This window comes from Puma concolor, chromosome C1, assembly GCF_028749965.1.
Source record: "Puma concolor isolate L17-30 chromosome C1, mPumCon1.1.hap2, whole genome shotgun sequence".
Classification (NCBI taxonomy): domain Eukaryota; kingdom Metazoa; phylum Chordata; class Mammalia; order Carnivora; family Felidae; genus Puma; species Puma concolor.
In genome coordinates, this window is record NC_141674.1 from 34,434,651 (window position 1) to 34,460,680 (window position 26,030).

Here is a 26,030-nt window from a genome sequence, read left to right on the forward strand (position 1 = left end):
CCCTCATTTCCACCACTACTAGATTTCTTATCCCGGAAGCATCCAATTTCAATTCTTCCAACTAATCTGTTTGGTATTTACCTCCAAACCTGAGAGTAACACACTTATATTGCCAGTTCTTAATATCTCTACTTAGGGTATTATCTATTGGCTTTCCACAATGGAAGATGAAGATTTAGTACTCTATCACACTCACTGTTTCTCCACTACAGATAGGAAGTCCATCGTCCCATTCTCCTAATATAGTTAGAACAGCATTCCATCCACGTATTCTGACCATGAAAATGCTATTCATAGATAACAGGATTACTGGTTTTTTGCTGCACATTTTGTTTGCTCTAAAGTCCATTAACAGTCTTGCCTTTTGTTTTGCTTAGTTTTCTGTGTATTTATCTTTACTTCAATCCTAAACTGTTCCTTAGCTGTATGAATCTGTTCTCCATATGTTCAAACACATTAGGTAGTGTATCAGTTCCATTTTGTTGAATAAATCTCTCTTGGAGGCTTTGATGGGCTGTGTTTTGGACTGTTTGCTGTTTGTCGCTGCTGCCGAGCTATGATCTTGGAGTCAGCCTCTACCATCGTCTTCTTTTGGTGTATCTTGTTTCATGGATCCCATTTTTTTCATGTTCTTCTTTATCTAATGGGACACATCTTCTAATAATTTCCCAAGAAAGGATGCATAAGAAATAAATTTTTGAGACCTTGTCTGTTTGAAAGCGTGTGTCTTTAATCTCATTCTTTATTGATAGTATGGCTGGGCATAGAATTCTTGGTTAGAAACTATTTTCCCTCAGTGTTTTAATGATGTTGCCCCACTACATTTAGGCTTTCAGTGTTCCTATTGAGGCATCTTATGCCATTCTCATTTTTTATTTGTATAAAACCTGTTGTTCTTTCTGGAAATTTGAGTGTTCTGAAGTTTCATGATGCTGTACCTTGGTGTGGAGGGTTATTTTCATACTGTGCTATGCACTCAGAGGTCCCTTACACTAAAACAAAACAAAACAACCCCTCTAATTATGGAGGCGTTTTATTATTTCCTTCAATATTTTCCCCTTCCATTTTTTTTCTCTTATTTTCTCTTCCTAGAACTCCTGTATTCAGATGTCATGTCTCATAGACTGGTCTTCTAATTAAAAAAAAAAGCAAACCCAACTTTTCTCTCCTGTTTTCCATCTCTGTCGTTTGCTCTACATTCTGGGAGATTTCCTCAACTTATTTTTCAGTCCTTCTTATTTCTGCTATCCTGTTTTTAATTTTCAAGGGTTATAATTTTCTTTTTATTCACTAACTGTACCTTTTTGAATAATTGACATCGTTTATTTGTTTTATAAATAAAATGTTTTCTCTCTGAGGATTTTAATGATTTTTCCCCCTAAGTTTTCATCTCCATGTGCATTTTCTGTTTTTCCACACTGTGTTTATTTTTCAATTGTTTTGGTCTCTGTGTGTACATTGGATACTTTCTCCTAATGTCTCATGATCTCAGCCCATACTTAAGAGTGTGGTGTCTTGTTTTTAGTATTGTTTGTTCTCCCACTTCCTGTGGTACCCAGTGCCCTCAGCAACTGAGCCTTTGGGGAGTTCTGTGGGGTATTTCAGGTTATATGCCAGCTTTCCCCACTACTAGGATAGGATTCAGCTTTTTGGGGTTTGCTGAGTTAGTTCTGTTTACCTGCTTTCCAACTTCAAAACCTTTATTGCTGGTGTCTCTTCTTCTGTTTTCTTTGTCTTTGTGTATGTCTGCTTTTTTTTTTTAATTTTTAAATGTTGATTTGTCTTTGAGAGAGAGACAGAGAGAGAGCAAGCGGGGGAGGGCAGAGAAAGCGAAGACATAGAATCTGAAGCAGGCTCCAGGCTGCGAGTTGTCAGCACAGAGCCTGATGCGGGGCTCGAACCCATGAACCACGAGATCATGACCAGAACCAAAGTTGGACGCTTAATCGACTGAGCCACCCAGGTGCCCCTGTGTACTTCTGCTTTACAACAATCTTTTATGTCACTTTGAGGGGTTTGGAAGGAAGTGGAGGGATGTGGGTACTGTAAATCAGAGTGCAGCAAACTGTAGTCTCTGTACCACATCCAGTCCTTGAGTTTGCAGGGCACCAGGACTAAAGTTTTCCCATGCCCCTGAAATTCCAGACCTCATCCTCCATCTCACTCAGTTGCAGCACGTGCCTAGTTGTGTTCTCATTCCAGCTTCTTCTGTTGCACACACAGATGTCCAGCTTCCCATCCCCCACCCGCCTAGAGGCAGTGAGTAGTAGAATTCCAGCTACTGCCAGATTTTCTGGTCTCCCTGTGGGTGCTGATGCCCCAGGGGGTGTCCTGCCCTAGATCCTCAGCCAAGCACCTTTTGTTTCCTGGATGATATAGCAGTTTCTTCCTCAATTTCATGGTGACTCACTTTTTAAAAATAGTCTTTGATGTGTCAAAGCCTTTTTTTTGAAAGTTTAAACAGATTGTATTGACGAGTTCCCTTTCAGTCACATGCATTTTTACCTCCTGAAAGAAACCCTAATATATTAATTAGGCCTGATTTTAGCTTCCTGAAACCACACACCCCTTACTTTCAATGCTTCAGTGCTTCTTCTAAGCTGTTCGCACTCTACCAGCATAGCCTATAAGGTGACCTATAAGGTCATCTAATGCAAGCTTAAACACCATCTCCTCCACATTCTTACTAGGTTCTCCCAGCAAAAACTCTGCCTTTTGCATCTGAACTCCTACAGCAAGTTCTCTGTATTCTCCTCCTGATAGTTTGTAAACACTTCCATGGCAGGGGCAGGATCTTTTCCTGCAGCCTTTTTTTTTTTTTTTTTTTAAGTTTATTTATTTATTTTGAGAGAGAGAGAGAGAAACGCCCAAGCAGGCTCTGCCCTGTCAGTGTGGAGCCCGATGTGGGGATCAAACTCATGAAACCGTGAGATCATGACTTGAGCTGAAGTCAGAAGTTTAACCGTCTAAGCCATCCAGGCGTCCCTTCCTGCTGTCTTTTGAGCTTAGGAAGGACTCAAATATGTTTGATAAATTAATGAAATAAATCTAAGGAGAAACTCCCTGAAATAAGTCTACTGTATCAACAGCCTCTACTTACTCACAGCCGCATCTGCATTCTGATCGTTGTACAGAAATTGTTCCCACCAAGGTTGCAGATGTCTTCCCAGGGAACAATTCTGCTGTATCTTTTCATCCACTCCTTTCTTCCACCTCTTTGCCACATTTCAGCATTCCTTCTTGTAACTGGTTGTCACCTCCTCTGGCTCGCCCTGTCCCGCTACTCCTGTCTCTTTAATTATTTCACTGATTTCTCTCCCATAAACCACATTAATGATTGTGTTTTATATTCTGTCTTCCGACCTCTTTCTCTGTATCTTCAGGAATCTCATTTACTCAGGTCTCGTTTGGGATCAGGGAGAAATTGAGGGACTAAGACTAGGGGTTAGAGCCCTCCCCCCAGGATCTAGGCAATGGAGAATCTACAAGAAAGAGCCATGTGGCCATTAAAGTATTAGTGCCGCTGATAGACCAATAAAGCCCTAAAGTTGAGGCTCTTCCGTAAAGCTAGATTGGAGAACACAGCTTAGTCCTAAGGTCCGAGTGGGGCCTTTTACTTCTGAGAGTCAGACCCTGTGGGGTAAGTTGTGCTTGGAGCAGGTCCAGCCTGCTGTCAGATCCACACATTACACCCAGTCATCAGGAAGGCCAAAAAAAAAAAAAAAGAGAGAGAGAGAGAGTGCCCCAGGGTATTAAAGGGTGAGGACTGAAAGGTAGAGGAAGTGAGCCCACTCATACTATAGATGGCTCTGCGATAGCAACAGATATGGAAAGGAGAATCTCAATTATAGGATTATAAGGTAAGCTTCAAAGGAACTGAGGAAAAGCCGAACTCTAAAGGTCTAGTGGAAAGGTGATCCATGGCACAGTCAAATGCCACAGAGAGGGCACTGGAAGAACATTCTGGATTTAAGACCGCTCTTTAAGGCATCTTTTTGCCCTCAATGGCTGGTCTGTGGCTTTCACTCTGATCTCTGCCACCAGCGTGGGTCCCAGGGCCCAGCATCAGGTCTGGCCCATGGCCTCCCACTCTTTGCTCTTCTTTGTCTGCTTGTGTCTCCCTAACTCTCTGTGCTTCCCAGTTCAAGTCTCCCAAAGGCAGACTCCATCTGCCTCATAGATGGATGATGATTGGTCTTTGGATTGGCTGCCCCTGGGTCAGGTACCCACTGTGGTCCAGCCGTCAGTGGCCAGAGGAGGGGCAGGGTTGTGCAGTTTAGATGAAGGCCATTCGCAATCAGGCAGCAGTCACCATCTGTTTGCCCCAAGCCCCAAATGTAGATATAATCCACCTCCTTCCTCATCTCTCACTCTTGTCCCACCAGTCACTCGTCCCGTAAAGTTTTCCTTTTGTTCAATATTTAGCATCCATCCTTTTTTCTCTTCCTGTTGCCCCTGCCTTGGTTCAGGCTGCCATGTCCTCTCTGGAATGAGCGTTCTCCCCATTACCGATCTCCCTGCCTTCAGTCTCTCTGCCCTAAGCTGTCTTTCATTCCCTTGCCAGAATAGTCAATTTCGTTCCCACATAGCAAAGTTTATATTTAAAAAATAAATCAGATTATGTTACTCCCCTGGTTTAAGCTATTAAAACACAATGCAGACTTTTTCTGTGGCCTCCTACACAGGGCCTCCCAAGGATCTAGTTCCCGTCTTCCTCTCTGACCTCATTGCCCACCTCCTTTTATTTTCCATGGTCTGCGTTCCAACAACTGCCTTCTCCCTGTTCCTTAAATGTACTAAGATTGCTGTACTTCCTTCTCCTTTGGCCTGGAGCTCTTTTATCCCTTCATCTTTTCTTGGCTGGCTCCTGTCTTCAGGTCTCGGCCCCTGTGTCACCTCCTTAGAGAAGCCTTCCCAAAACACTTCCTCTGGCAGTGCCTGTACTTCAGTCTCGGTCACTGTCACATCACTGACTGTTCCTCATACCACTTACTCACTGTCAGAAGTTGGTTTGTTTGATCGTTTACTCCTGTTTTTTTCCAGTCTCCCTGCCTAAAACATAAAAGTCTTCGAGAATAGGAACATTCTTGTTCTTGGCTTACTGTTGTATCCCTAAGTCTGATGTGTAGTAGTTATTTAATAAATATCTGTTAAATTAAGAAACAGTGAGTTATTTCCTTCATTACTCTTATTTCTATCCTGGTGTATTATACTTAGCTTTTTATCCCCAACTTTATTAAGAGCTAATTGACAAATAACATTGTGTGAGGTCAGGGTGTATGATGTGATGGTTTGATATATATATATGTATTTGTGAAAGAAGGCAAGTTGGCACGTCTGTTGGCTCACCTAGTTACCTTTGTGTGGGTGTGCCTGTGGTGAGAACATTTAAGATCTACTCTCTTAGCAAATATCAGGTGTATAGTACGATATTGATAAGTATCAAATGCTTAGCTTTGTATGTGTTAAAAAATTTTTTTTTAACGTTTATTCATTTTTGAGAGACAGAGAGAGACAGAGTGCGAGTGGGGGAGAAGCAGAGAGAGAGGGAGACCCAGAATATGAAGCAGGCTCCAGGCTCTGAGCTGTCAGCACAGAGCCCGATGTGGTGCTTGAACTCACTGACTGGGAGATCATGACCTGTGAAGTTGGACGCCCAACCGACTGAGCCACCCAGTGCCCCAGCTTTGTATGTTTTTTTTTTTTTTTCAACGTTTATTTATTTTTGGGACAGAGAGAGACAGAGCATGAACGGGGGAGGGGCAGAGAGAGAGGGAGACACAGAATCGGAAACAGGCTCCAGGCTCTGAGCCATCGGCCCAGAGCCTGACGCGGGGCTCGAACTCACGGACCGCGAGATCGTGACCTGGCTGAAGTCGGACGCTTAACCGACTGCGCCACCCAGGCGCCCCTGTATGTTTTTATTTTACCTGCTTGCAAGCTGTTTGAGGGGACATTTTTTTTTTTTTTAATTATTCATTCGTGGATCTCTAGCGCTTACACATGGTAGATAGCAGAAGAGACATGTTGAATCTGTACTGTGCCAGGTACTACCTGAATATATAGCTTGTTCACATCATTTGAGCTTTGGAAGCCCCTCCAGTGCTAGAAAGACTGAGCTCCATTCTTCTTCATACTCCTTTTATCCACTTCAGAAACCAGACACAGGAAACATCTGACTACAATAAAAGATTTCCAGTAAATTCTAGGTTTCCTCATTGAACAAAGTCATACACAGCAATGCTCTGTTGTACCTGGGTCTGGAATTCTATTTGCTCACTTGTATAGTGCACCACATGGCTGCCTCTGGCCTGGGAGCCAGGAACAGCTGGAGCCTGGGCTGCTTGGAATAAAAATGACATATTTGTTAGCCTGAGAGGGAGCAGTCTGGATATTCTTGCTCTGTGTCTTACAAAAGAAACTTCTTGATTTGTTGAATACCGAGTTTCCCCTTTAGCTGCCACAGTGTAGTTTATGTCTGAAGTGATCTTCCATCCCTTAGAATAAATGCAGACAACAAATGACCAAACATTCTCAAGTCAGTGCCTTTCACGTTCAAAGCAAAATCCATGAAAACTCACACAAAACATGAATATGTCACTAACTTCCTCCTGCAATTTCTGCCCTGTTACTTGCACCTTCCGCGGTACGGACATGTGGTGTTGGGAGCATTCCACCAACACTCTGACTTTTTCTTTCCAGGGAGTCTCTCCTCTGCTCACTGCTTACTCTTTGCATACCCTAATCATACTTTATTTTTATTTTAGGTTCCAGTGAACTTGCCTGTCTTCCTTGGCTGCAAGGCAGAGACTGTCTCTTACTCGGCTCCCTGTCTCTAGTGTCTAGCACTGGGCCTGGCACATAATAGGCATTTGATACTATTTGTGGGGGAGGGGAGAGGGAAGAAAAAAAAGTCCAGTCTATTTAGGAATTTTTGTAGTTGAGCTAGGAATTGATGTCACGGAGATAATATTTAAACGGCATGAAATACAAGGATGACCTCAGTAACTACAGGGAAGAGCTGAACAGCTTTTGGGCATGCACGGAAAAATGAAGGCAGTCAGGAACCTTCCATCATTTTGCTTTGGTACCAGTGAATTAGAGGTTAAAATCCTACAGCTGGAGTAGAGTTCTTTTTTTTTTTTTTTAGTTTTTTTTTTTATTCTGATGATATAAGGAATACATGTTCACTGTAGAAATTTTGCAAAAGCGCAGAGAAAAACTATCACCTGTAATTCTTTCACCCAGAGACAGCCACTGTTAACATTTTGTCTCGTTTCTTTTAAGGGTTAGTTAAGTTATCATCTTTTACTTAACTTCTAAGCCCTTTGTCTTTGTTTAGATCGAAAAGTTTAAAAGAGATTATTTCAAGTCTGCTTGTGAGTACAAAGAAGGTAAATTGCAATTGGAAAAGTACTTGTCAACTGCAGTAAAAATTTCAGATGCTGTTTTTATTGTTGGTCGTGCGGGCAGTCAGCGCCTCAGGAAGCTGGGCCTAATCTTCTCCAGGTGACTGCAGCCTCTAACCTAGGAAGCTCCCTGCCACTTTTCTTATTCTGATTTGTGCACATGTTTTTATCTTCCTGGGAGGAGGCCACACTTGAACCCCCAAAACTTCACTGTCCGGGGACAGTTAGGTCGACTTGAGTCGAATGAGAATCTATATGCAGAATGGATTCCCTCCCCGCTGCCCTGTCCTCCCAGCTTGTGAAATACCACTTGGATAACATCACCTTTGGAAGCAAGCAAGGACATTTACCGGTTTATTCCTTTGTTTAGGAAGCATCTTGACCACTTTCTGTGTGTCAGTTACTGAGCTAGGCATCACAGCCTCAAAATGAATAAATATTCCTTGTCCTCAGGGAACTTGAAATGTTTAATAAGAGAAAAAGAAAAAAAAAAGAAGAGAAAAAGAGAGGTAACCAGGGATTACAATAAATGACAATAACAGTACAGTCTTGGCCTAAAGGAGAGGATGAGCAGAACTGACCAGAGAAGGCGTCAAGAAGTGGGGATGACTGAGTTGGATCTTAATGAAAAAGTGGGAGGTTTTTGCATGCAAACAGGCAGTGAGCACAGTGTGTCTGACATGTGAAGAAAAGACGGTGTATGCCTCTGGGGAAATGGAGGTAGTTTGCCATATCTGGAACATAAGATATATTAAAAATGGCAAATGAGAGAAAATGAAGGAATGTCGGAGCTTGGACTTTATCTTCCAGGCCGTGAGAACCCTCTTAAGGATTTTTTTTTTTTTTTTGGATTTTTTTTTGTCTTGTCTTTTTTTTTAATTTTATTTTTTTAATTTACATCCAAATTAGCATATAGTGCAACAATGATTTCAGGAGTAGATTCCTTAATGCCCTTTACTCATTTAGCCCATCCCCCCTCCCACACCCCCTACAGTAACACTCTGTTTGTTCTCCATATTCATGAGTCTCTTCTGTTTTAACCCCCTTCCTGTTTTTATATTATTTTGTTTCTCTTCCCTTATGTTCATCTGTTTTGTCTCTTAAAGACCTCATATGAGAGAAGTTATATGATATTTGTCTTTCTCTGACTAATTTCACTTAGCATAATACCCTCCAGTTCCATCCACGTAGTTGCAAATGGCAAGATTTCATTCTTTTTGACTGCTGAGTATTACTCCATTGTATATATATACACCACATCTTCTTTATCCATTCATCCATCGATGGACATTTGGGCTCTTTCCATACTTTGGCTATTATTGATAGTGCTGCTATAAACATGGGGGTGCATGTGTCCCTTTGAAACAGCACACCTGTATCCCTTGGATAAATACCTAGTAGTGCAATTGCTGGGTCATAGGGTAGTTCTATTTTTAGTTTTTTGAGGAACCTCCATACTGTTTCCAGAGTGGCTGCACCTGTTTGCATTCCCACCAGCAGTGCAAAAGAGATCCTCTTTCTCCATATCCTCGCCAACATCTGTTGATTTCTGAGTTGTTAATGTTAGCCATTATGACAGGTGTGAGGTGGTATCTCATGGTGGTTTTGATTTGTATTTCCCTGATGATGAGTGATGTGGAGCATCTTTTCATGTGTCGGTTGGCCATCTGGATGTCTTCTTTGGAGAAGTGTCTATTCATGTCTTTTGCCCATTTCTTCACTGGATTATTTGTTTTTTGGGTGTTGAGTTTGAGAAGTTCTTTATAAATTTTGGATACTAACCCTTTATCTGATATGTCGTTTGCAAATATCTTCTCCCATTCTGTTGGTTGCCTTTTAGTTTTGCTGATTGTTTCTTTGATATGCAGAAGCTTTTTTATCTTGATGAGGTCCCAGTAGTTCATTTTTGCTTTTGTTTCCCTTGCCTCTGGAGACTTGTTGAGTAAGAAGTTGCTGCGGCCAAGATCAAAGAGGTTTTTGCCTGCTTTCTCCTCGAGGATTTTGATGGCTGCCTGTCTTATATTTAGGTCTTTCATCCATTTTGAGTTTATGTTTGTGTATGGGGTAAGAAAGTGGTCCAGGTTCGTTCTTCTGCATGTCGCTGTCCAGTTTTCCCAGCACCACTTGCTGAAGAGACTGTCTTTATTCCACTGGATATTCTTTCCTGCTTTGTCAAAGATTAGTTGGCCATACGTTTGTGGATCCATTTCTGGGTTCTCTATTCTGTTCCATTGATCTGAGTGTCTGTTCTTATGCCAGTACCATACTGTCTTGATGATTACAGCTTTGTAATACAGCTTGAAGTCTGGGATTGTGATGCCTCCTGCTTTGGTTTTCTTTTTCAAGAGTGCTTTGGCTATTCGGGGTCTTTTCTGGTTCCATACAAATTTTAGGATTGTTTTTTCTAGCTCTGTGAAGAATGCTGGTATAATTTTGATAGGGATTGCATTGAATATGTAGATTGCTTTGGGTAGTATCGACATTTAAACAATATTTATTCTTCCTATCCAGGAGCATGGAATCTTTTTCTATTTTTTTGTGTCTTCTTCATTCAATTTCTTTCATAAGCTTTCTTTGGTTTTCAGTGTATAGATTTTTCACCTCTTTGGTTAGATTTATTCTTAGGTATTTTATGGTTTTTGGTCTCTGAAGGATTTTAATTAAGAGCAAAGCCACAGTGAGGCATACTGTTTAGAAAGGTCATAAGGTCATCAGGGCTATAGGGGCACCTGGGTGGCTCAGTCAGTTGGGCATCCGGTTCTTTGTTTTGGCTTGGGTCATGGTCTTGCAGTTTGTGGGTTCAAGCCCCAGTTTGGGCTCTGGGCTCATGGCTCAGAACCTGCTTGGGATTCTCTCTCCCTCTCTTCCCCTCCTACAGTCTGTCTGTCTGTCTGTCTGTCTCTCTCAAAATAAATAAATAAGAAAGAAAGAAAGAAAGAAAGAAAGAAAGAAAGAAAGAAAGAAAGAAAGATCATCAGTGGTATAAAGGATGATGGAAATGGGCCACATCAGAGGCAGGGGTATGGTTAGGGGCTATGGAACAGTTCTAACAAAAGCAGATAGATAGATGTCCAGAAAGGGGAATTTACAGAGACAGAAAGTAAATCAGTGGTTGCCTGGGGCTGGAGGTGAGAGCAGAGCAGGACTGTAAATGGACATGAGGGATCTTTTTGGAATGATGGAAATGTCGTAAAATTGCGTGTGGTGATGGTTACATAGCTCTGCAAATTTTCTAAAAATCACTGAATTGTACATTTAAAATGAATGAATTTTATAGTATGTAAATTATACCTCAGTAAAGCTTCTTTAAAAAAGAGAGAGAAAAATAAGGGGCTCTCTTCTAGAAGAGCTGTAGCACTGAGAGAAGACAGATGTGTGAAATGTTGATAAAGAAGAAGAGGTTGTAAAGTGAGACATTGATTTGATCTCATACGAGATAGGACGGTCACCTATCTGATCAGCCAGGTGTCCTAACTGTGCTTCTGCATCTTTGTGAGAAAACTTCAACCCTACCTTCTACTTGGTAGGTTTCACAGCATAATGGATCTGCCCTTAATTGGAAGCACAGAATGTCTGCCTCTGGACCCTTATCAGAAACCATATCTGTTGGCTCTCTGCCACCTTGTTCTTTGTAAACATTTGGTTTTAAGACATAATATTTATGAAGCATCTGTGATCCATTTACTTCTCTAGGTACTGTTATTCAGCAAATGGGTAAATTTTTGTTTTATTAGAGAGAGAGAGAGAGAGTGCATGCAAGCAGGGGAGAGGGGCAGAGGGAGATAGAGAGAGAGAGAGAGAGAGAGAGAGAGAGAGAGAGTCCCAAGCAGGCTCCATGCTCAGCGTGGAGCCCGATGCGGGGCTCAATCCCACAACTGTGGGATCATGACCCGACCTGAAATTAAGAGTAAGACGCTCAGCCGACTGAGCCACGGTCAGGCCCTTCAGCAGATGGTTACTTCCCGGTGTTCTGCTGGTAATGTGCCAGGGAATAAAGCAGGTATAGTGTCTGCCCTCGTGGAGCTGATAGTCCAGCAGTGGGGACAGATGTTATGTACAGTTATGATAATGATTTATCATGTGTTGGGTTTCCTTGTGCAGTAAGAGAAAATGACCTCAGCCTGAGGTCAGAGGATATGGCTGGGGTGGGGGTGTGGCTATAGACCCTGGTCCTATATACATCCAGCTGGCTTTCCTTGGTGGTGAGTGAGCCTTTTGAATATGATCCCGTTTGAGTCTGGGGTTTCTGGGGTTATCTTGGGCCTTATCTCAGTGTTCCTTATAATAGCTTTTATTGAATTATGCATTGGCTTTATTCCATCATTTTGTATGAGCTCGCATTGTAAGAAATAGCCATACAAGAGTCACGCTTATGTATTATAGAAATGTTGTAGAAGTTACAGTCTTTAGCGTCATATAGGATCCCCTTTTATTATTAGGACCCACAGGAGAAATTTCTTCCTGATGACTGTTTCATATTTGCTTTTATATTTTGGTCTTTTAGTCGCCCCGAAGCACCCTGCTGCATCACCCTTCAGGTCTCCACACAGGTATTCTCTCTACCTGGAATGCCTCATTCCAGGGGTTTGTGGGGTTTAACCCTCACTTATCCCTCAGCTGTTAGTCCAGGTGTCACTTCTTCAGGGAAGTCTTCCCTAACCAGCCCCCAGTCCCCTTCCAAACTCGGTCTGATTCTTGTTTTTTTTTTTCATTTCTTTTAATGTTCATTTATTTTTTGAGAGAGAGATACAGTGCGAGCAGGGGAGGGGCAGAGAGAGAGGGAGACACAGAATCCGAAGCAGGCTCCAGGCTCTGAGCTGTCAGCACAGAGCCTGATGCGGGGCTTGAACTCACAAACCGTGAGATCATGGCCTGAGCTGAAGTCAGACGCTTAACTGACTGAGCCACCCAGGTGTCCCTCGGTCTGATTCTTAATAGAGATATTCAAAGCACTCTATTTCACTCAGACAATTTTTAGTTGGGTGATTTGTTGTTTGGTAACTTTTTTTTTTTTTTTTTTGTCTCTTAGACTGATGTCAGGGAGACCTGTGAGGGTAGAGACCATGCCCTTTTGTTTGTGGCTGTATCTCAAAGTCATAGCATATTGTCATGCCCAATAAATATTTGCTGACTGGTCAAATGAATGAATGTGCTGTGGGTACTAAATCTTGTGACTGTTCATTTTCTCCTTTCCTTTGGCAGTTTGGGAGCTCAGGCCTTCTTGATTCCACCTGTGGCATGTGCACAGGTCCTCATGGCATGCGTTTTGTGCACTAACATTCCCCGGACTATGTAATATTTTTCCTTTCTTGACTTCTTCATTTTTTAAAAAATTCCAGTGTGTCCTGTAAATTCCTGTAGGCCATTTTAAGCCCTTCTGGGGAAGAAATAATAAACAAATTGGGTATATGAGTAGGAAAAGAAAGGGAGAAGTCAAAGGGAAATGTTAGTGCCTTTAACCAGCTGCAGAAGAGTTTTCTTTTGCATTGTTTTAATTTTATTTTCATTATAAGAAGGGGGAAAAAAAAGTAAATTTGTCCCCTAGTTTTGCAGGAAATGCCTGTGAAGAATTCGAGTCCTGTCTCTGCCCTGAGACGTTCCTCCCAGTGGTGGGAGGCTAGGGGCTGGGCTCGGTAGGGCCTCCTGGCCCAGTGGATGGGTGGGCATGGGCCTGTGGAGGCTGTCTATGCAGCTGAGTTCCAATCCAGTTGATTTTCCCTCATGGGGGAGGGTTTGGGCAGAGTCAGTGGGAGCTTGTTTTTTTTTTTTTTTGGCTTTTTAACTCTAGCAAGGAGAAAGAAATGAACTTGTCCTCTTGTGTTGCAGATTCAGTGGTTCTTTCCTTTGACTCCGCTGGACAAACACTAGGCGCAGGTACCAATCTTCCCCCCTCTGTCCTTTCTGCACTCAGCACTAGGCCACATTTGAAGTGGAGCCTGGTGAGGTGGGGGAGGGAGGGTCTCTGGGAAGGGCAGTGGGATATCTCAGGATTGTGGGAAAGTCTTACGAAGCTTTTCTGGAGACTTGTGGTCTAAGAAGTGGGATGTAGCATCTAGAAGACTCTGCCAGTTGCTTAAAGAATTTGCAGTAGATGCTCCTTCCTCATTCAGATCCATCCAGGTCCATAGAACAGGAATCTGTTTCCTGAGCACAGATTGCGGCCTAGAGGGTGGGGCAGAGGGCATTAAGAGGCCCGGAGCTCTGGGTATGTTGGAGTAGATAATTATCCGGCCTCTCCAGCAAAACCTTAGGCTGAGGAGAGTGTCCCGGCTTCCTGCGGACATACACTGTTGCACGTTTGCACGCACATCCCATGTACCCCAATACACACCTCCTCCAGGGTGTGCACTTTACTGTGTACTTGTGCCAACCCACGTGCATGTCATCATGCTGCCTCTCTTCCCTGTGTCGAAATGTGGGACCCACAGATGGACATACAAGTCACCTTTGACACCAAATCACTCCGGCTCAGTGGAGCTTGGCGGTGAGCAGAAAGAGACGTCGTTTTGATTCTTCACCTTGGCTGACATCACGTTCGTATGGGAGCCCCAGGACGACCCTCCTTTGTGAGAAGAGCATCTCCGGGCATCAAGCCTGCATTTCTAGTTGGAGATAGTGGGCCTTGGTGGTGGGTGCTGCCTGTGAACAACAGGGAGACTTTGCTGGCCTGCTGAGGGCAGTTAATTGAAGCTGTGTAGCTGTCCTTGAATGCAGCAGATTGGTGTTTCACAGAGCAGCCCTGAGGCTTTGGCAGTTGTGGCCATGTGGGCAAGGGGAGAGGTGAGTTCAGAGACTATAATCACTGCTACCACTGCTTACTAAGGGCCTACTATGTGCCAACACTGTGGTAGGTGCTTTATACACATCGTGCAAGGTGGATAGTGTATCTTTGATTACAGATAAAAGAAACTAATGCTCCCAAAGGTAAAGTAACCTGTCCAGGACCACTCTTATCTGTCCACCTCTAGAGCTCATACTCTCTCCCTTGCTATCTTGCTCTTTCATACTTTGTATGCTTGAGGTATACTCCACTCAAATGCTGAGACAAGAGAGATCACTTTAAGATAGAGTGGACAGACAGAAAGTTCTTAAATAGACACAAAAGTTGTGTGTGCTGCTATAGGAAAAGATCGATCGCTTTTGATGTATTAAAGTTAAGAACTTCTCATTCACCAGGAAGACACCATTAAGAGAATGAAAAGGCGATCCAGAGTGAAAAAAAGATATTTATAACATGAACAGCCAACAAAGGGTGTGTTTCCAGAACAGAGAGCTACAGAAATCAACAGGAATAAAGAAACAACCCAGTATCAAAACAAGCAAAAGGCCTGAGTAAGCACTCCATGAAAGAGGAAATCCAAATGGCTGATAAACTTATGAAAACGTGTTCGGTTGCATCGCTGCCTAGGGAGAGGCAAATTAGGATTACCTTGAGATACCACTGCACATCCACCAAAGTAGCAAAACTTGAAATGCTCCATATTCCAGTATTGGTGAGGATGTGGGACAGTGGAAACTCTGGGTCTCCACTGGTCAGAGGGTAAATTGGTTACAATCCCTTTAGAAAAGACTATGTAGTATCTAGCACAATTTGAATATACACATACCTCATGAGCTGGCACTTCCTCTCGTAGCTATATTCCCTACAGAAATGGATGCGTCTGTATGTACCAGGATATATGTACAAGATACATGGACAGAAATCTCTCTCATTGGCTGCAGCTAAAGGCCTGGACAAGTGCATTTAGCAGCTATTTGAGGACTCTGAAATATAAAGAGTAGTAGGCAGATTGGGGGAAGAGACCAGAATTAAAAGCAATACCATGCTGGCAGTGAATTTTTCATTTTTTCCTCTGGTATCCCATGTCCTCAATGCAAGGCCCCAAACCCAGCAGTGCCTGTTAGGGGACAGCCAGAGAGAATTCCAGAAGACGTCTAGTTATGGCTCTGGGGCGGGGACAGGGCTCTGAGACTCAGACAGAGGGGGAAATTCCAAAGGTTGGTTTTATTTTCCTCCCTTTTCCCTCGTGCCTTAGACCGCAGGCAGCCCCACTATAGTGGTGGTGGTACCGCCTGTGACAGCAGTGGGGTCGCCAAGCACCTAAAACTGAAAAAGGGAGACGTTCCTCTCTGATCAGAGGAGCTGTAATCCCAGGATGCTGGGGGCAGGGGGTGAAATCGGTTGCTCTTTTTCCTCCGCCTTCCTGCTGCTTGGGCCCAGATCTGGATACCTTTCAGGAAATGTGAGGGAGAAGGCAGTAACTAAGATCTCAGCTGTCTAGCCAGAGGTCCGAGAGGGGGAGGCCCGATGAACTGGAAATCACCAGGAGAAAACAGGGAAGAGCTCAGGAAAGCAGCCCTTAAAAGTTGTTTATGAACAGCTAACCGCTGAGCTGTGCACGCACACATCTGATTCTAGCAAACGCCAAAGACTCTGAGAAGTGGTCCAAGGGATAGACCACAGACTGAGTCCTAGACTGGACATTGGGTGGTGTCCACAGAGGACCCACTTGAGGAGGCTTTGAAAATGGAACTGGCATTGAAACTATAACCTATGGAAGGCTAGTCAAAACTTGCCACCTAAATCCAACCTGGTTGAGAGTCTGGTAAAACAAAAATGTCAACACTCTCCACTGGATTTAAACAAGACCTAAATGTTCATAACATCATATTCAAAATATCCAGGATACAATCCAGAATTAATCATCATGTGAAGAACCAGGAACATCTCAACACAGATGTTGGAATAACCAGACACTTCCTTTAAAGCAGCTGTTATGAAAATGTTCTCCAAAATAAGGGCAAACGGTATTGATGCAAAAAAGATAGAAACTGTTAGCCACTACCCCCCAAAAAGGAAATAAAAAGGAACCAAATGGAGATATAAGAAAAAAAATGCAATAGTTGAAATTTTAAAAACTGAGTGGACTCAATAACAAAATGGAGATGAAGAACAAAGAATCAATGACCTTGAAAGGAAAGCAATAGAAATTACCCAATATGAACAACAGGAAAGAGTTACAAAGTTGAGCAGAGCCTCAGTGACTTGTGGGACAACACCAGAAGGTTTGCCGTCTGTTGTTGGAGTCCCAGAAGAAGAAAGTGCAGTGCAGAAGAGATACTCAAAGAAATAATGGCTAAAACTCCCCAGGTTTGGTGCCCACCTGGGGTTTATCCTAGAGATGGAAGGCTGGGTCAGCATTCAAAAGTCACTCAATGTAGTCCACCATGTTCACTGTCTAAAGGGGAACCGCATGGTCATGTCAATTGGTGAAGAAAAAGCATCTGACAAAGATTCAGCATCTACTCGTGACAAAAACTCTCAGCATGCTTAAAAGGGAACTTCTTCAACTGGATGTGGGGCATCTACAAACAGCCCACAGCAAACATCATGCTTCATGGTAAAAAACTGTTCTCCCCCAGAGATCAGGAACCACTCCTAAAAGTCCCAGCCAGTGTGGTGAGGCAAGAAAAAGAGACAACAAGAATATAAATTGGAAAGGAAGGAATAAAACTGGCTCTCTTCATAGGTGACATGATTGTTTACATAGAAAATCTCAAGGAATCTACAAAAAAAATCCTAGAACTAATAACTGAGTTTAGCAAGATAAGAAAGAAGATCATCAAAATGTAAAAAAAAAAAAAAAAAATTATATATGTTAGCAATGAATAATTGAAAATAAAAGATTAGGGGCGCCTGGGTGGCGCAGTCGGTTAAGCGTCCGACTTCAGCCAGGTCACGATCTCGCGCTCCGTGAGTTCGAGCCCCGCGTCGGGCTCTGGGCTGATGGCTCAGAGCCTGGAGCCTGTTTCCGATTCTGTGTCTCCCTCTCTCTCTGCCCCTCCCCCGTTCATGCTCTGTCTCTCTCTGTCCCCAAAATAAATAAACGTTGAAAAAAAAAAATTTAAAAAAAAAAAAAAAAAAGATTAGGGGTACCTGGGTGGCTCAGAGGGTTGAACTTCTGACTCTGGATTTTGGCTCAGGTCATGAGCTGTGGGATAAAGCCCTTTGTGCTGTGCATGGAGCCTGCTTAAGATTCTCTCCCCTCCCCCCCCCCCCTTTGCTCTCTCTCTCTCTCTCTCTCTCAAATGAAAATAAAAATACATAAATAAAATAAAAAAAATAAATTAGCAGTAGCCCTCCCCTCCCCAAACCAAAATAGTTACATATAAATCTAATGGAATGTGTGTGGGATCTGTGTGCTCAAAGCTGTTCCTCTCCCATGTTTTTGTCCCCATCTGCCCAAGTGTTCAAGCCACAGACCCGGAAACCTCTTTGATTGTTGCCCCTCCTCTCCCTTTCTCACTTTTTCTGTCTTCACAATGTGTTCTTGTCTAGTCTTTTTCCAGCAGCTCTGTCCAAGGTACCATCTTCTCTCCCTTGGATAAGGAAATATCTACTGGTCTCTCTGCTCATTTGTCGTTTCCCAGTAGTCCATTCTCCACATTGTAGCCAGAGTGATCTTTTAAAATGTACATCAGATCATATCTTGTTCCCACTGAAAACTCTCCATTGACTTCATGGTACACTTAAAATAAGACCCAAACTCCATGACCTATAGGGTCTGACTTGCTAGCTCCTACTGTGGTTTCTCTTGAGTTTTCTCAATGCTTAGTCCATTTTGTCCCTCTCTGGCCTCAAGCCACATTGGCATTCCTGTGAGTCCATGAATATGCCAGGCCCCTTCCTGCACCAGGGCCTTTGTACTCCATGCCTCCTGTCTCTAGAATGCTTTACTCCTGCTTTACATGACTGTCCAAGGTCTGTGTTCAAATGTCATTCTGCAGAAAGGCCTTCTTGGATCACTGCGTCTAAAGTAGTCTGCTCTCTTGACACCCAGTCCTTCTCTAAGAGAGTTTGTCTTTATTTCTTCTTAGCACTCATCCTTCCTTCAAATTATCTGCTATTTACTTGCATACTGTCAGTCTCCCCCAGTAGAATTTGGCCAGGGACCTTGCCTATCTTGTTTATCACTGTGTCCCTGGTACTTAGAACAGTACCTGGCATATAATAGGTGCTCAGCAAATATTTGTTGAATGAAAAGTAGGAAAATGGAAACCATAATGTCCATCATGTAACACATACTTAGGGATTACATAAGAAATGGCACATCCGTATGGTGAAATGGACTCCAACAGCCATTAAAAATGATGCAGTCTTATATTTATTGACACAGAAGACATTAGGGATATTGTTGAGTGAACAAAACAGGAACAAAGAACATGTATATTGAGGCCACACGTAAGTAAAATTATATATGCACGTTCACACATGTATTTATGGAAAGAGATTTCTGTGAAGGTAGTCACCAAAACGTTTGAAGGTGTTAACTTTAGAAAATTGGAATTTCAAATGGTGCTTACTTCATGCTTTCAAAATCCAAATGTAGGGGCGCCTGGTGGCTCAGTCGGTTGGGCATCCTGCTTCAGCTCAGGTCATGATCTCACGGCTTGTGAGTTTGAGCCCTGCATCGGGCTCTATGCTGACAGCTCAGAGCCTGGAGCCTGCTTCAAATTCTAAGTCTCCTTCTCTCTCTCTGCCCCTCCCCGACTTGTGCGCGCTCTCTTTCTCTCTCTCTCTGCCTCTGTCTCTCTCTCTCTCTCTCTCTCAAAAATAAAGAAACTAAAAAAATAAAATGAAAATCCAAATGTAAAAAACTTATATGGTAAGCATGTGTTAACCCTACAACTGGGGAAAAAATAAAATTATTTTTGTTTGGAGAGAGGGACTCTGTCTTATTTTATATAATAACTGCTTGGTGATTATTTGTACTTCTCTACCCTACTAGGTGGTAAGCTCCATGAAGTTTAAGATACAAACTGCAGAGTGAGCCATTTTTTTTTCTTTTTCCTGCCCCAGCTGCTCTTTTGACGTGTTTTCCACCAAAATTCTGCTGCAGCTTCACGCAAGATGCCCTGACATGGTCTGGACACGCTTGCTGTCATGAATAGAATTGAATTCACTGCATGCCCTGCTCTGGACACTGGACATTGCTATTTCCCCAGGACAGAGGGGAAATGGGTACATGACCCCTTTGCCTCCAGTGGCTGGGCTGGGGCTTTTACCTTCCAGGGGAGGTTCCACTTTCCTTTGTCCCCGGGTGTGTCACAGCTGTGCCGTGCTCAGAGGGAGCGTGGTGCAGAGTCACAGGAGATCGGGGCTTATCAGGAATTTCTTGCGAGGCCCTCTCTGCCCCCATGCCGATGTGCACCCATTTGAGATTGGATTTCAGTGTGTGAACTTCTAAGTTATTTTACTGGGTCACTTAATTTAGTCTAGGTCAGTGAATTTTTCTGTTTATTTTATGATACTGCTTTTCCTATTTTAGTTTGTCTTTGATTAATTGATCCTCCATTGTGATTTATTTCCCTGACTTGAGATGATGTGGGAGCTGTTTGCATTTTGGCCAGCCCCTCTCGGGCCGTGGTTAACTCCTATGATTCACGTGGGGGGCAGCAGCAATTACTTAATGAACATCTGCTTTGTGCAGAGCATAGGGACAGCTGGTGGGAATTTCTGGCGGTCCCTTAGAATGAAAAAAGGAAGTGGGTCACTGGAGACCAAAAATGCCAGCAGCACAGTTGGCTCGCAACATGCACCTGTGTTCCCAGAAATTCCATTCTGGGGCTCAGTGGCCTGCTGATGAGGCTAGAGTAGGATACTTGGCTTGGGGAACTTTCAGGGAGGTCTCCCCTCATTCTAGAAGAGGATCTCGCTGTGTCATGCAGTGCTCCCAGCTGTTTACACGTGAGAGAGAACAGAGGCTGAGAGTGATACTAATTTGTACACCATGCTGAGATAAACAGGAAGACACTGTGTGTAAATTGGGCAATGTGAAAGCATTCATAACTTTCTTTTTTTAAAGGTTTATTTATTTATTTTGAGAGAGAGAGCAGGGGCAGAGAGTGAGGGAGAGAGACAGAATCCCAAGCAGGCCCTAAGATGTTAGCACTGAGCCTGAGGTGGGGCTTGATCTCACAAACCATGAGATCATGACCTGACCTGAGATCAAGAGTCAGATGCTTAACTGACTGAGCCGCTCATATTATGCAATTCATAATTTTCTTTTCGGAATTATGAACAAAGTGAAATACAAAGTATTACGGAATATATTAAATGTTGAATTGCTATAAAATAAATATTTTCCAAAAATTTTTAAAGTTTGTTTATTTTGAGAGAGAGAGATAGGCAGGGGGGGCAGAGAGAGAGAACCCCAAGCAGGCTCTGCACTGTCGGCACAGATCCCAGTGCGGGGCTAGAACTTACAAACCATGAGATCGTGACCTGAGCTGAAACCAAGAGTCAGACGCCTAACCGACTGAGCCACGCAGGTGCCCTAATATTTTTGGATTTTTAAGTGAAAAGCTTGAGCTTGTTTCAGTGTTCATAAATTTTCATATCAGGGTTTAAGCCTCAGAGGTGGCCAGTTTTCATAAATGTTCCATATATGCTTAAAAAGAATGTGCATTCTCCACTCAGTGGATGTAAGGTAGTCTATATCAGTTCAAATTTATTAACTGTTCGCTCAAATCCTTTGAATTCTCACTGATTCAGAGAGCCTGGTTTTTCAGTGGTTGTGTTTCCCATTATGATGACAGGAGACTTGTATATTTCTCCTTGTAATTTTTGTGAATTTGGCCTTTTAGAGAGAGAGGTTTCGTCACTAGGTACATACACATTTGAGTACATAGCCCCCTTTTGTTTATGTCCAGTTTCTGAACCTTTTAGGAGTTTATGTGAGCTCAGAACACTGACCTACTCCTTTGGAATGGAAATGGAAGAGTTAATGGTTAATTTCAGAGACCTGAGTCATTTGAAAAAGCACCGTGTGCATTCACAGGTCTGACTTGGTACAGGTGCAGGAGGAGAAGAGCAGATATTTGCATTATCCATGCCACTTCCCACCTGGAGCCAGGCAAAGGACACACATGTGCTCCTCGGCCAGGGGGTTTTGTACTGCTGAGCTTTGCAGCCTGGCTAAGGCAGGAAGCCCAAACCACCAGACTAAACATCTCTCCTTCACTGCATAGCTGTGGGCTTGCTGCTTTGACACCTGAGGAGAGAATACCTTCAGGTGCTGGGGGTGCTGTCTATGCACATCAACCTACATTATGCCTGGCTGACTGGTGAGTCCCAGAGTCTTCTGTACTTACTACAGATTTGGGATCAGTGGACTGTCAGTGAGGCCCAGGCTTAGCTGCCAACTTCCCCAGATGTGAGTTGACGCTGAAGAAATGCTCAAACTAGCATTTCCGTATCGTAAAACTGAATTCACATGCAACTTCGAAAACACATTCATAAACAGTGAGATGCTCTGTGATCTGCAGATTTGCCTTGTGCAAACCCGATGGTAGGAAGCTCTGCTCCTATGTCCCAGAGCATTATGCCTCGGCCTTCCTGATTGCTTTCTCTAATTTATATTTCCTGAACACTAGACTTAAGCTTCCCTGCCAGTCCCGGAATTCTGTGAGGAGCTGGGCACAGATCCAACCACCAGTACCAGCTTACGAATATGAGAGTGGGGTGCTTGTTGGTAAGATCCCCGGATGTGCTGGAAACGGGCAGTCAGAAGCCTCAGAAAGTCTTTGTGGAGGAAGTTAAGTTTTAGGCTATTATAAATGCCGGGAGGGAATTAACCTTGGCAAGTGTGGAGTCCTCAAAAGGGAACCCCAAAGTAAAAGCCAGAAGCCGATACAGGGGAGGAGTTTCCCCAGAAGAGTAGGGCAGCCTCTGCATAAGCAGAGGTGACTGTGATGCAGTTATCTGTAGGGCTGGGAGCAGAAGTGGCCAGAGCACTGTAAAAGGTGGTGGGCTAGTGACAGATGAAGCCACTGATGCCACCATTGTTACGCTCTTAATGTTGCCCCCTTGCAAGGGGTGGAGGAAGACAAAGAATCCAGGTCTTGGGGTTACTATTAGGCTCTCTTGGTCATTAGGTCACTCCCTTCATTCTTCCATTTGCTTAGCACATTTACGGAATACCGCCTCTCTGCCACACCCCATACGAGGGGCTAGAGATACAGATACATATAGTTAGGATTGTTTAATTGCAAGCAACAGAAATGGAACCCGGCTAGTTTAAAAGAAAAAGGAATTTACTGGAAGGACACGGGTACCCATAGAATAAAATTAAGCATCAAACAGCCGGCCCTCAGAAAGGACACAAAGGGCAGTGCCAGGAATCTAGATTGCAACCAGCGGTCCATTTTTTCAGCATCCTGTTTCTCTCCCCGGTGCCACGCCGCTTAAGAGAGAAGGGTCCGGCTAACCTAGCTGTTGTTGAGTGCCCCCACTCTGGACAGGCAAATCCCACTGACAGTCTCATCACTTGCCTGCTGTAGAAGAAAGGCAGTTCCTTAAAAGAAATTCAAGCGACTTGTTTCTAAAGGGAGGCAGAAGTGCCGTGAGGGCAAGTAATCGTTGATGCTCTAACGCTGCGTTCGAGGAGCATGTAAGAGTGGACACATCCGAGGCAGGAGGGTCAACAAATGCTCTTCTGAAAGAGAGTACGTTTGAACTACAGTCTAAAGGATAAGCAGGAATTAACACGAGTAAAGAGATGAGAGCACATTTCAGGCAGAAAAAAGCTGCTTCTACAAAAGAGTCCTATGCTGAGGGAGCTCACGGCTTATGCAGAGAACTGAAGAAGGCTGGGATGGCCTGAGCAGCAGGCACAGGGGGCAAGATAGTGGAAGATGGAGATGGAAAGGTAGCTAAAAGCCAAGCCATGAAAGGTCTTGTGGCTCTACAAAAATACCTGTTAGATTTTGCTTCGGTGACAACCAAAATCTTGAAGGATGAGTGGGTGTTTGCCAAGTCAGCAGGCTGAGGGAGGGCATTACAAAGAGAGGTAACGTGGTCTGAGTAGCTCTCAGGCATAGAGGCTGCACACAGAGGAATGACGGAAGGTGAGGCTCGGGAGACAGGTACAGAGTGAGAGGTGGCTGTGTGGTCTAAGCAACAGTGCAGATGCAGCAAAAGCAGTGGCTGTGGTTTAGGGAACAGGATCTGTATTTAGAAATGAGAGAGAGTATACCAAACATGTCTGTCTTGAAGTACTGAATGGCAATGGCACTAGCAAACAAAACAAAACAAAACACGTGGCTGGGGAACAGGGTGCACATAAATCTGATTTGTGGCATTCTGAGTTTGCGGTGACTGGATCATTTAGGAGCAATGTGTAGGAAAGAACCAATGTGGAAAGGGGTTGGGAATAATGTTAAAAATTTTTTTTAATGTTTATTTATTTTTGAGAGAGAGAGAGACAGAGCATGAGCAGGGGAAGGTCAGAGAGAGAGAGGGAGACGCAGAATCCAAAGCGGGCTCCAGGCTCTGAGCTGTTGGCACAGAGCCTGACACAGGGCTTGAACCCATGGACCGAGAGATCATGACCTGAGCTGAAGTCGGACGCTTAACCAGCTGAGCCACCCAGGCGCCCCAGGAATAATGTTTTAAGTGAAAGGAAAAGCAGGTACAAAGGGCTGGAGATCATAGATGCTTAGGAGGCAAATAAAATAGTTCAGTTTGGTCAGAGCATAGACTTTGGCAGGGGCAGGGTGGCGGTAATATAGGGACTCCAAAAGTAAAGTTGGAATGGTCACTGTAGGTCAGATCCTGAAGGACCTTATGAATCAAGAGACTGGGATTCGTTCTTAGAACAGTAGAGGCTGTTCAAAGATTCTAAGCAGGGTTATGACATAACCATGTTTGTCCTATAGAAAGATAGCTCTGATCACATCAGGAAGAATCTGTTAGAGGGGGACAAGACAGGAGGCAGGAAACCTAGCAGTAATCCAGATGAGAGGTAAAGCTGGCTTCTTAGAGAACAAAAATGAACAAAAGTAAGTGGGTTGGAGATCCATTTAGAAGATGAAATTAAAAGGACATCGTAATTCAAGCACTCCGATGTTTATAGCAGTGTTATCTACCATCGCCAAATTATGGAAATAGCCCAAGTGTCTATCAATTGATGGATGGAAAATGAAGATATGGTGTATATATATACAATGGAATGTTAGCCTTAAAAAAGAATGGAATCTTGCCATTTGCAAGGACATGGACAGAGCCAGAGAGTGTTATGGCAAGCGAAATAAGAGATAGACAAATACCATATGATTTCGCTTACATGTGGAATTTAAGAAACAAAACAAATGAGCAGAGGGGGAAAAAAAGAGAGAGAGGCAAACCAAGAAACAGACTCTTAACTATACAGAACAAACTGGTGGTTACCAGAGAAGATGTGAGTGGGAGGATGGATTAAATAGGTGTTAGGGATTAAGGAGGGCACTTGTTGTACTGAGCACTGGGTGGTGTATGGGAGTATTAAATCACTATGTTGTACACATGAGGCTAATATTACACTGTATGTTAACTAACTGAAATTTAAATAGAAACTTTTAAAAAATGGACATGGTAATTAAATAAGAAGGAAACAGAAATCAAGTAATTCTCTCAGGTTTCAAGCTTGGGCAGCTGGGTGAATAGTGGTACAATTCATTAAGGTAGGGAATACAGGAGGAGAACCAGGCTCTACAGGTATGTGAGTTCTGTGAATGTGAACTCTGTATGGGGCAGCCTGAGTTTCAGGTGTCTGTAGGAGGTGGAAATGTGCAGCAGACAGCTGAATATATAAGTCTGGGACTCAGGAGAGGGGTTGGGCAGGAATGAGAAGTTGGGTTTGGGTGCAATGGAAGGATCGTTGGGCAGGCTAACCTGAATAGTTGAGTGGGGTGAAGTCTACCCTGGATAAGGAAAAAGCAAAGAAAGAGGGAAAACAACAACAACAACAACAACAACAAAAACCAGACAAAATATATGAAAAAATTTTTTCTGACATTGAACAATAGGTAGCGCACGGCACTGGTCTCTGAAAGAAGAGGAACAAATGAGGTTAACCCTATAATTGTCCAAGCTGACAGCCTGGATGGAGTTTCCATACCCCCGCACAGGGAAGAAGAACCCATACAGGATCCTAGAGTCTTCCTAAGAGGAAACAGATTTGAGAATTTGAGAGAAAGGCTGCCAGAATTCATAAGTACCAAAGAGGGAAGAGCTGCACACAGAGAGAGCTCTAGAGATCTGTAGAGGGTCCCCTTAGACTCACTACAGTTTACACAGGGCTGGGAGTAGCGGTGAAGCATCATAATACATGGGCATCCATGGCACATTGAGAAGGGCATTGCCTTAGTCGTGGGGCAGAGTTAGCAGTGGTGCAAAATTAGCCCTAGACGAAAGTCCACTTTGCCTCTCAATCCTACAAAGCTTGAAAGCAAGCCTTGAAAGAATCTAACTGTTTCCAAGTAATTTAACTGCACCTCAAAAATAAATAAAGAATGCACAAATATTCTGTGCTCAGCAAAGTAAAATTCACATGGCTGGCATCCGGTCAAGAGTGACCAGGCTCACCTGAAGCTACTATAATACTGTATGTTAACTATTCCGGAATTAAAATTAAAAAGTGTGTGTGTGTGTGTGTGTGTGTGTGTGTGTGTGTGTGTGTGTGTATAAAGAATGACTAACTGGGGTGCCTGGGTGGCTCAGTCGGTTAAGCGTCCGACTTCAGCTCAGGTCACGATCTCACGGTCCGTGAGTTCGAGCCCCGCGTCGGGCTCTGGGCTGAT

General features: G+C 43.5%; 1 protein-coding gene across 8 annotated transcripts in view; it reads left to right on the forward strand.

Annotated features, from left to right (window-relative positions):
* The window catches only part of ST3GAL3 (ST3 beta-galactoside alpha-2,3-sialyltransferase 3), a 204,274-nt gene that overhangs the window by 72,630 nt on the left and 105,614 nt on the right, over positions 1-26,030 (forward strand). For 6 of the 8 annotated variants that reach the window (XM_086716737.1, XM_086716736.1, XM_086716730.1 and 3 more), the window contains one exon: positions 13,236-13,283. The exons of the other annotated variants lie outside the window; for them this stretch is intronic. In XM_086716737.1, the coding sequence (XP_086572863.1) occupies positions 13,236-13,283 (48 nt within the window). Of the gene's footprint in view, positions 1-13,235; positions 13,284-26,030 lie in introns of those variants that run through there. 8 annotated transcript variants of the gene reach the window in all.